Source organism: Ranitomeya variabilis, chromosome 3 (assembly GCF_051348905.1).
Source record: "Ranitomeya variabilis isolate aRanVar5 chromosome 3, aRanVar5.hap1, whole genome shotgun sequence".
NCBI lineage: Eukaryota > Metazoa > Chordata > Amphibia > Anura > Dendrobatidae > Ranitomeya > Ranitomeya variabilis.
Genome location: NC_135234.1, coordinates 69,514,727 through 69,527,223, shown reverse-complemented (window position 1 = coordinate 69,527,223; position 12,497 = coordinate 69,514,727). Strand labels below are relative to the sequence as shown.

The 12,497-nt window shown below is 42.2% G+C and overlaps 1 protein-coding gene across 1 annotated transcript in view; it reads right to left on the bottom strand.

The window, feature by feature from the left end:
• Positions 1–12,497, bottom strand: part of CRYBG3 (crystallin beta-gamma domain containing 3) — a 176,147-nt gene that overhangs the window by 102,598 nt on the left and 61,052 nt on the right. The window contains exon 3 of the mRNA XM_077294112.1: positions 5,945–6,366. Coding sequence (XP_077150227.1) covers positions 5,945–6,366 — 422 coding nt within the window. The remainder of the gene's footprint in view (positions 1–5,944; positions 6,367–12,497) is intronic.

The window sequence follows — 12,497 nt, the reverse complement described above, 5'->3', positions numbered from 1 at the left end:
AAAACAAATCCAAAGACAGAATCCCTGTGTCATGCCAGGCCCGGGACTATGCATCACATTCTACCAGTTTTGGATGGAGTTTCTCTTTAATTTTAAGGTTTCTTTGTTTAAAAGGAAACAGACACGACCATCTCCTTACAATCAGACTTGGAAACACAAGAATACCATTTACAATTGTATTTAAACACAAGCTTGAAGTAGAAATCATAGTGTTGGCAAGGAATTAGACAAATGATATCTAATGACAATCCTCTCCCTCCAGAAGGAAATGAGAACAATAGAATCCCACACAATGGAAAGCACTTTCACACACCCACTTGAAGGGATTCAGCAGCTCCCTGTGTAATATTATGTCACCTCCACAGATATAGTGTATAAATGGAGACCAGCATTACCCCATACAGATAGATCCGAAAGCACCAGATGACATATATGTACATAAAAGTATTGTGACCTACGGCCATAACAAGGCTAGGAGTACTACATGTCTATGGGTGTGATCTTCTATGTTCTGCCCTGGTTCCTTGTGCGCAGCTTATGGCTTTAGCTACAGTTCGTCTGCACTCAGTAATGTACTATAGATTAAATGTTACTGACTGCACCCGCAGCTATCTGGTGTGCTAGGATCATCATTTTATTATTTTTTTCGTTTCTGTGTATTTTATTTTTTTAATCCATTTGGAAGATTCATTTATTATTATTATTCACTTTGTCATTTGTATTGTTGGTTCTTATCGGGGATTTATTTCTCACTTTAATAATTTATTCCACTATGTATATTGCATAGTGCTTCCACTAATGGTGCATCACTATTTTGGGTTTAAGAGAAAGGAGTCCTAATATTATATGGGAGGGATGCTGCGGATATCCCTCTAATTACTACATTATGGCAGATAGTTCTCTTTGTTGTTAATTTTTTTTAGATAATAATAAATTATCTTTATTTTTATATAGCGCTAACATATTCTGCAGCGCTTTACAATTTTGCACACATTATCATCACTGCCCCGATGGGGCTCACAATCTAAATTCCCTATCAGTATGTCTTTGGAATGGGGGAGGAAACCGGAGAACCCAGAGGAAACCCACGCAAACACGGAGAGAACATACAAACTCCTTGCAGATGTTGCCCAAGGTGGGATTAGAACCCAGGACTCCAGCGCTGCAAGACTGCAGTGCTAACCACTGAGCCACCGTGCTGATAGTATATATCTTGTAATGTCTACACATCCTGTTCCATCCAGATGTGTCCAGATCCCAGAATTCCAAGAGATGGAAGTTCACCGACCACCATATTGGGACACCCAAGTGATGGGTGTCTCAATATGGAAACTGCTGGTGGTACCAGCCTCTTGCGCGGTACCACCAGCAGAACACCATCGCACCACACATACACTGTATACACCGTACGCACCACACACACAAATGTGCAATGTTATATTTCATAAATAAAATCTGCATTTTTGTATTTTAAGTGTGAACAAACTATATTTAAATGGGGATAATCTGCAAGTTAATAACATTCTAAACCTGTCAGACCACTGCACTGAAAGCCTGGCATCTGGGATGAAATTATCTTTATTCTCCCGATAATCTCCGGCTTTCAGTCATGGAGGCGTGGATTCAGTCACCTCTCAGCACATACTCAGCTGCACCCCGGCACTGACTGACATTCAACTATGTACTGATGCACTTCTGAATCGGCTGTCAGTCATTGCCGAGGCGCGGATACAAACTCCGCTCACTATGTGTTGAGCTGTGACTGAAGCCACGCCTCTATGACTGAAAGCTGGAGGCCGGGAGGAATAAAGTTAATTTCCTTCCAGTAGCTTTCAGTGCAGCTATCACATGGCTTCACAACGTTACTAACCTGTAGATTAACCCCATAGCGTTTTTTGTCCTGACATTTGCCCTTTAATTTTGTTCTGTATTATTGCAATAATTAATGTGCATCATGACATTTTGAACGATGGACATTGAGATAATAAGGTTAGGAACATGTCATGTTCATGATATGATAATTCTATCTTCTTTACTAGTCACATATCTACAACTTGTGGCTTTACCTACAGTTCGTGTGCGCTCAATAACATCTATATAATTGTCTAAGGGTCACTTCCGTCTTTCGGTCTGTCTGTCTTTCTGTCTGTAACGGAAATCCCAAGTCGCTGATTGGTCACGGTAAAACGGCCACGACCAATCAGCGACGGGCACAGTCCGGCAGCAAAATGGCCGCTCCCTACTCCCCTGCCGTCAGTGCCCGTTCCATACTCCCCTTCAGTGCACAGGGTTAATGGCAGCGTTAATTGCCCGCATTATGACGCGGTGTAATGCACTTCGTTACTGCTGCTATTAACCCTGTGAGACCAACTTTTCACTATTGATGCTGCCTATGCAACAGTAATAGTAAAAAGATCTAATGTTAAAAATAATTAAAAAAAAAAAATAAAAAATCATTATATACTCACCCTCCGTCAGCCCCCCGGATCCAGCCGAGGCATTTCCCGCTCCTCGCGACGCTCCGGTGTCCGGTCCATGCATTGCGGTCTCGCAAGATGATGACGTAGAGGTCTCGCGAGACCGCTACGTCATCATCTTGCGAGACCGCACCATCGGTAAACGCCTCGGCTGGATCCGGGGGGCCAACGGAGGGTGAGTATATAACTATTTTTTATTTTAATTCTTTTTTTAACAGGGATATGGTGCCCACATTACTATATACTACATGGGCTGTGTTAGATACTGCGTGGGCTGTGTTATATACTACATCTCTGTGCTATATACTATATGGGCTGTGTTATATACTACGTGGCTGTGGTATATCTTACATGGCAGGGCAATATACTACATCGCTGTGCTCTATAATACGTGGGCTGTGTTAGATACTGCGTGGGCTGTGTTATATACTACGTCTCTGTGCTATATACTATGTGGTTGTGCAATATATTACGTGGCCGGGCAATATACTCCGTGTCTGTGCTATATACTACATGTCTGTGCTATATACTACGTGGCTGGGCAATATACTACCTGGCTGGGCAATATACTACGTGGCTGGGCAATATACTACATGTCTGTGCTATATACTACGTGTCTGTGCTATATACTACGTGGCTGTGCAATATACTATGTGGCTGTGGAATATACTACGTGGCTGTGCAATATACTACGTGGCTGGGCAATATACTACATCTCTGTGCTATATACTACGTGGCTGTACAATATACTACGTGGCTGTGGAATATACTACGTGGCTGTGCAATATATTACGTGGCTGGGCAATATACTACGTGTCTGTGCTATATACTACGTGTCTGTGCTATATACTACGTGTCTGTGCTATATACTACGTGGCTGGGCAATATACTACGTGTCTGTGCTATATACTACAGTATGTGTCTGTGTTATATACTACGTGTCTGTGCAATATACTACGTGTCTGTGCTATATACTACGTGTCTGTGCTATATACTATGTGTCTGTGCTATATACTATGTGTCTGTGCAATATACTACATGGCTGGGCAATATACTACGTGGCTGGGCAAAATACTATGTGGGCTGTGCTATATACTACGTGGCTGTGCTATATACTACGTGGTTGGACAATATACTACATGGCTGGGCAATATACTACGTGTCTGTGCTATATACTACGTGGCTGTGCAATATACTACATGGCTGTGGAATATACTACGTGGCTGTGCAATATACTACGTGGCTGGGCAATATACTACGTCTCTGTGCTATATACTACGTGGCTGTGCTATATACTACGTGGCTGTACAATATACTACGTGGCTGTGCAATATATTACGTGGCTGGGCAATATACTAGGTGTCTGTGCTATATACTACGTGTCTGTGCTATATACTACGTGTCTTGGCAATATACTACGTGTCTGTGCTATATACTACGTGTCTGTGCTATATACTATGTGGCTGGGCAATATACTACGTGTCTGTGCTATATACTACGTGTCTGTGCTATATACTACGTGTCTGTGCTATATACTATGTGTCTGTGCAATATACTACATAGCTGGGCAAAATACTACGTGGCTGGGCAATTTACTATGTGGCTGGGCAATATACTAAGTGGCTGGGCAATATACTACGTGGCTGGGCAATATACTACATGGGCTGTGCTATATACTACGTGGCTGTGCTATATACTACGTGGCTGGGCAATATACTATGTGGCTGTTATATACTACGTGGCTGTTATATACTACGTGGCTGTGCTATATACTACCTGGGCTGTGCTATATACTACGTGGCTGTGCTATATACTACGTGGCTGGGCAATATACTACGTGGCTGGGCAATATACTACGTGGGCTGTGCTATATACTATGTGGCTGTGCTATATACTACGTGGCTGTGCTATATACTACGTGGCTGTGCTATATACTACGTGGGCTGTGCTATATACTACGTGGCTGTGCTATATACTGCGTGGCTGGGCAATATACTGTGTGGCTGGGCAATATACTACGTGGGCTGTGCTATATACTACGTGGCTGTGTTATATACTACGTGGCTGTGCTATATACTACGTGGGCTGTGTTATATACTATGTGGGCTGTGTTATATACTACGTGGGCTGTGCTATATTTCTCTACTGTATCTGTGCATCATGAATCATGGTATGTGTTAAAGAGGGGGGCCCACTGAGACTTCTTTCGCCCGGGGCCCTCAAAAACCTGGAGGCGTCCCTGGCTTCACTGATTGGTCATGCCCGGCCGCGAACAATCAGCGACACTCGCAGTCCGCCCGCGAATTGGCGCAGAATTTGAACAACGCCTCGCTAATTGATCGCGCCCGGCCAGCCGAATGCTGTGTATAAATTGCATTATTCTGAAAACTTCATAAATAAGCTACATACATATTCTAGAATACCCGATGCATTAGAATCGGGCCACCATCCAGTACTAAATAATGAACTCTGGACCTTTGCTGGATTAAAAGGGTTAAATCACCTTCTTTACTACAGAGTATATTTCTTTGCTTTACAAATACATCTCTCTCAACGTTAAGCCAGCCCCTTCCATTAGTGCTTTTATATTTGCACACATATAATGTGCATTGGATCCCAGTCCCAAAAGTAATCCTTCGTGAGCTGAACACTTGAGCAGCAAAGATCGATACAATGTAACAGCCGAGGTTCTATGTATCAGACTGGAACTCCGGCTGTTCGGATCCTGTACAAATGCACTCATGGCAAGGAACGGCTAAATGTCTGTACCCAAGTGATCCACTGCATAAGTTATACAGAAGAAAGTTGGGAGCCACATTGATTATTATGGATTCCTTTTGATGTTTTTTTTTTTTTTAATGGAAGAAACAGTTCTACATGTATGCACCCAGTAAGATCCCAAAATAATGAATAGGGCATCTCTGCTTCTGTATGTGTAATTAATGGCGCACGTCACTTTAGCACATGGATTCTGCTTGTCTCTACTTAAAATGAAATAGACACAAAGATTGTCCCACCGGTATGTAGAGGCTTACAGCACCTGAATATTCCCATTTACTCACGGCAAAGATCTTAAAAATGTTAAAAAAAAAAAAATTCCCGCTCTGTTAATCAGCGGCGGTCCCAGCGGTCAGAGCTGCACCGATCTATAAGTTATTACATAACTTCATGTCTCCAGACAAGACCTTTAACATAAGATGAATGAATAATAATAATAAATAATAATAATAAGATGGAAAAAGAAATAGCTGCCCCATGGAAACAGCTAAGCCCAGCTACCGGAGATATAATGTCAAACTTTCCATAGAAACAGCAAAACCCCCACAGCCACCCCACTGACTATTGGCCATTTACGATACTGATTGTCTCCTATGTGGCAGAGGACCCTTCAGCCCCTCAGGCACCAGAGGTGGGGTATGACAGAGGTCAGGGTTGCCTCCTCTATAACTTCACGCCTTACCACTTACTTTGGAGGGTCGATGACTGCAGCGTCAACATTTTCCAATGTATCTTTAGAGGTTTCACCTCCAGCGACTCCAGAGTCTTCTTGCTCCTGCTGTCGTGCCGTGTTTTGCTCGGAATCCTCTTCTGTTCCTCTATGATCATTTTGTGTCCGCTCCTGATATAAGTCCTCTTTATCCAGGTTATTTTTAACTTGTGCTTCTTCATGTTCCCGGCAAGACTCTTGGACACCGTTACCCTGTTTCAAATTTCCCAGAGATGATTTTGGTGAGAAATGAAAAAGGTTCCCTATAAAATGAAAAAAGTTCTCCCTGGATTGTTTCTCACTGTCAAGTACTTTGGAATTAGGAGCGAATTCTTCCTCCTTTTCCTCCTCAGGTTCTGAAATGTTATGCGTTGGAAGACTGGAGGTCGGCTCTCGTGTAACCTACAGAGAAAGACAAAGTATTCTATGAATGGTGACGAATCAGGACAGTAATCAGCACCCAACTGTTATCACATCAATCTATAATCTCAAGTAAATATTTACTTCAAATAGTCAAAACATCAACAAGACATTATGGAAAAATGATTTGCTAAAACCATACCCCAGAATAAGCCCAACTATGTGCTCACCATGGTCATGGCTTTCTTAAAGTGGATCTGTCATCAAATTTTTACAAAGCAAGCTACATGCATTATTGGTCTGCTAGACCTGATAAGGCTGGTGTACTTACGCTAAAATTCTACAATAGTGGGGTGATCCTTTACAAAGTTTTCTGGACAAATAGTTTAATGAGATTAAATAGTTAAAAAAAAAAGGATTATACAGACATGTATTTTTAGAGTAAGTACACCAAGCTCAACTGGTCTGAGATTTCTATAATAACTTATACAGTTTATATTGTGGAATTCTGGTGAGAGATCGGCTTTAATGGCAAGTGATTCTTATGTATAGGACATGCAAGCAAATAATATAGTCCCCATTCCTAATCTAAAAAGTAAACAGTATTCCCAATCACAGACATTATTGATGTGATGCTTTATAAAGGGAATCTGTCACCATGTCTTTGCTGCCCTGTCTGATAGCAGCCTGATGTAGGGGTAGAGACCCTGATTCCAGTGATGTCACTTACTGGGCTCTCTATTAGATATATGACCTCCTTTTCCTTGTATATAAATGTAAATTTTAGCTAAAAGGGATTGGTTCTCACGAGGAGGCCCACAGAGAAGACTTGATGATTCCACCCCCTTGGCTAACTAAGACTAGATTTACATGCAGTCATGAAGCTGCCATATCCAGGGTTGGATTTCCCAAAATGCCAATCACGCAGTCACGGAGGGGAGCGTACATACAGAATATATTTTTCTGTATTACTTTGAAGTGGCCATATAAGATGGTATTTTTTACATTACATAAATTGAGCGGAATGCTTACGTTCCCCATCTCTACAGCTCACGCTTCTTGCTCAATCTCACACACTCAACGTAAACCACATGGTAAAAAAAAGATATAACATTTGGCGTTCCAATAGTGACTACAAGGGATTTATTACGCTCTTATCACTTGACTTCTAGATATCGACTGCCAACATAGATGCTCTAAAACAGTGTTCCCCAACTGCAGTCCTCAAGGCCCACCAACAGGTCATGTTTTCAGGATTTCCTTAGTATTGCCCAGGTGATAATTGCATCACCTGCACAGGCAATAATTCCATCACCTGTGCAATACAAAGGAAATCCTGAAAACATGACCTGTTGGTGGGCCTTGAGGACCGGAGTTGGGGAACATTGTTCTAAAATATATCAAAAGTGACAAAACCAAAGAAATTAGGAACCGGAGCAGAGGCTGGCGGTGTACTCATCAAGAGGCGAAGACTTGAAACCGCGCTCATGGCGCAAATTTGGGGATCGGTGCTGCTCAGATGACACCGAGTGAACAAGTATGGGCAAAACGTGGAAACTGATGTCATGGAAGATGCCGCAGTTCTCCAATCACTGGTAAAGTTGTTGATAGAACAGATTAATGTATGGGAGGACAAAGCTTCAACATTTCCAGAAAAAAAAAAGGTATATGAGCGTGATGAAAAGCGATTGATTCTTGTCTGATGAGACGTGAAGTAGACGTGACAACGTTACAATCAATATATTCTTATCAACTTTTTTTATGGGTGCTTTGGCCTACAGCGTAGAAATGTGTATGTCTCAGGAACTGAAAGATTCAAGAATGAAAAAAACAAGATACATAACAACGATATTTACACCAGGATAAAAAATATTTATATATATAGTATACTCCTGGTAATTGGCAGGTTCTATTTAATCATCATACTTTCTTACAAGGATATTGGTTTAATGGGGGGAGGTAAATTGGGCAATTGCTCAGGACTCCATCTCTTAGAAAGGCTTTACATAAAGAATTCCCAGCAAAACAAGCTGTTGTTTTATGGAGGAAAATGTAGTTTTGTCAAAGCTTTTGTTGCGGAGTAACAGCAGGGGCTCCAGAGACTGCATGCAGCACACAGAAATAAGGGCATGCGCTGGGAGCGCTGATAGATGCCAGCACAGGGTAATGCGTGAATTGTGCCGCTGCACTGGCATTAGGATCAATGGCTGTATAGGGACCCTACCGTACGGAGAACATACCCTGTTTAATATGTATATACAACATGTATTTTTAATAAGTTGACTTTATATTCCTTATTCCAAATATTTAACCCGCAGGAATGAGATTTTCTATCACATGAATCTCAAGGTTTGTTCTTTGTTTCTCTCTCTGTACAAACAGATAAACCAATAAAATTCCACAGCTCTTCCAAATGTAGCACTATCCAATAAAGATGATTTCTGGGAATAATCTTGCCGGTTCTGTGTACATTGTGTTCAGGGGAATCTATCAAGAAAATGTTCTTCTTGTGTCACCCGATCCAGTCTTACAGCCAATAAAAGTGCCAGATATGTCCATTAGACAAGTTTTATTGATCTATAACCCTCTGCTTGTGGGGGCTTATACTATGTCCTCTGCCTTTCACTCATGAAAGTATGAACGTGATGACTGATAAGTTCAGGTGTTTTTAGTTTTACTTTTATAGATTTAACCTTTTAGAATCTTTTGTCAACAGAAATAAGTCGAAGAGTTGTTACACAATCAAATTCTTCTTGTAGTTTTCAAACGGTTTGTCTGGGATGTAAAAATAAAATACTAGTGGCATGAAATGTATGGATGTATGGAGATTATATATACACTGTATATATATATATATATATATATATATATATATATATATATATACTATATAATTGTCTAAGGGGTACTTTCGAGTTTCTGTCTGTCTGTCTGTCATGGATATTCATTGGTCACGGACTCTGTCTGTCATGGAATCCAAGTCGCTGACTGGTCGTGGCAAAACGCCCACGACCATTGCCACGACCAATGGCCGCTCCTTACTCCCCGCACTCAGTGCCCTGCGCCCGCATACTCCCCTCCGGTCACCGCTCACACAGGGTTAATGCCGGCGGTAACGGACCGCGTTATGCCGCGGGTAACGCACTCCGTAACCGCTGCTATTAACCCTGTGTGTCCCCAATTTTTTACTATTGATGCTGTCTATGCGGCATCAATAGTACAAAAATGTAATGTTAAAAATAATAAAAAAACAAAAAACCTGCTATACTCACCCTCGGTAGTCTCGCGAGACCGCTAAGTCATCTGGGTAATTTCACAATGCATCCTGGGAATGGAAGATGGCGGCCGGCGCGAGCGGCTCGGCGGAGCTTCAGTGGATCCCAAGCGTCGGTAACCGCTCCTGGATCGCCAACGGAAGGTGAGTATGTAACTATTTTTTATTTTAATTATTTTTTTAACAGGGATATCATGCCCACATTGCTATATACTACGTGGGCTGCGCAATATACAACGTGGGCTGCACAGTATACAACGTGGGCTGCGCAATATACGGCTGCGCAATATACTACGTGGGCTGCGCAATATACAACGTGGGCTGCGCAATATACTACATGGGCTGCGCGATATACTACGTGGGCTGCGCAATATACAACGTGGGCTGCGCAATATACAACGTGGGCTGCACAATATACTACGTGGGCTGTGCAATATACAACGTGGGCTGCGCAATATACAACGTGGGCTGCGCAATATACAACGTGGGCTGCGCAATATACTACGTGGACTGCGCAATATACTACATGGGCTGCGCGATATACTACGTGGGCTGCGCAATATACAACGTGGGCTGTGCAATATACAATGTGGGCTGTGCAATGTATAACGTGGGCTGCGCAATGTACAACGTGGGCTGCACAATATACAACGTGGGCTGTGCAATATACAACGTGGGCTGCGCAATATACTACGTGGGCTGCGCAATATACTGCGTGGGCTGCGCAATGTACAACGTGGGCTGCGCAATGTACTACGTGGGTTGTGCAATATACAACGTGGGCTGCGCAATATACTATGTGGGCTGCGCAATGTACTGCGTGGGCTGCGCAATGTACTGCGTGGGCTGCGCAATGTACTGCGTTGGCTGCGCAATGTACTGCGTGGCTGTGCAATGTACTGCGTGGGCTGCTCAATGTACTGCGTGGGCTGTGCTATACACTACGCATACATATTCTAGAATACCCGATGCGTTAGAATTGGGCGACCATCTAGTATATATATATATCCCTCTAATTCCTCTGCTGCTCTTGACTTTTACTTGTCTCAGGTATACTGGTGCTTCTTACAAAATTAGAATATCATCATGAAAGTTAATTTATTTCAGTTCTTCAATACAAAAAATGAAACTCATATTTTATAGAGTCATTACAAACAGAGTGATCTATTTCAAGTGTTTATTTCTGTTAATGTTGATGATTATGGCTTACAGCCAATAAAAACTCAAACATCATAATCTCAGTAAATTAGATTAACAAAAAAACATTTGCAAAGGCTTTTAAAGCATTTAAAAAGGTCCCTTAGTCTGTTTCGGTAGGCTCCACAATGATATTCTAATTTTGTGAGAAGCACCTGTATGTTCAACAACGGTTAAGCGTAAATTATCAGGCCTTTTATGGTGATACATTAGGAAATGTCTTGACAGGCTATGGTTGGTTACTCCATTTTTGATATTGTGCCTGTGGCCGATCATTCTCCTGTGAACCTGCTGCATGGTGCGTCCCATACAGTATATTGAACACCCACATTCCAACAGGTGAACAGAGAATGACATACCACAGGACAGAAGTAGGTAAATGTCCAAAGTTTCTCTAGTCACCTTTGATTTAAAGGGAATCTGTCACCTGAATTTGGCAGGCTATGTAAATGCCCTGTGTCCGGTCTGATGGGCGATGTTTTGTCTTCTTTTCTCCACCCCATCCTTCCCCGCTGTCCGCAATATTTTCGTGAATTTGAGTAGGTGTCCTCCATAGTTCGCGAGTGTGCAATCTTGCCTCGCGCACGCGCAGTATGCTTTGCCCAACTGCGGGCAAAGCTGAAAAGCATTACTGCGCATGCGCCGCCGCACTATGTCCTGGAACACAGCTAAATACTTCCGGGACATAGTGCGCCGGCGCATGCGCACTAATGCTTTTCAGCTTTGCCCGCAGTTGGGCAAAGCATACTGCTCATGCGCGAGGCAAGATTGCATTGCTCACTCCCGAACTATGGAGGACACCTACTCAAATTCACGAAAAGGGGAAGGATGGGGTGTACAAAAGACGAAACATCGCCCATCAGACCAGACACAGGGCATTTACATAGCCTGCCAATTTGAGGTGACAGATTCCCTTTAAAGTCGGTACATCCATGCTTCAACAATGTGCAGCACAGACACCTAATGTTTCCACACTTAAACAAGCCCCTGCATTCAGGATTTGATGAGAGATTATTAGAAGGTTCATCCCTACCATTAACCCTAGTAGGGGCGATAAGATTTTTCAAACTCTTGTTCCTTCTGAACACATTACTAGGGTTTTTAGGTTTCACCGACAAGACCGGATCATTCCCTAAAATAAAGCAATACTTTTTTTAAAGGTTCTTAACAATTCTATGAGACCTACTAACTGTTGTCACAAAGCTATGTCTAAATATACTGTCCCCAGAAGATTCATTCGATGTTTTCATTTCCATCCCCCTGTCCGTTATTTTCTTCAATCAATCAGTTGGAGATTCCTTGTTTTCTTATAGGCAGGATTTCTTTCGAATAACCTTTTTCCCTAAATCTTTTATTCAAAATGAGAAATTCTTTACAGAAGGCCTCATCTTTCGTACAATTTTTCCAAAAATGCCAGTATTGTCCATAAGGGACATTTTGTATCCACTTGGGGAGGTGGCCGCTAGAAAAATCTACGTAACTGTTCACATCCACCTTTTTGAAATAGGTAGACGTGTATACCTCCCCATTCTGGTTTTTGGAGATGATTAGATCCAGAAACTCAATGCGGTTTTCCACAAAGGTGGATGTAAATTCTATCCCCATATATTATTATTCAGATTACTTCTAAATGTTTGGGCCTCATCCCAAGTACCAGTCCAGATGAACAGTAAATCGTCTATAAAACATCTGTAAAATAGGA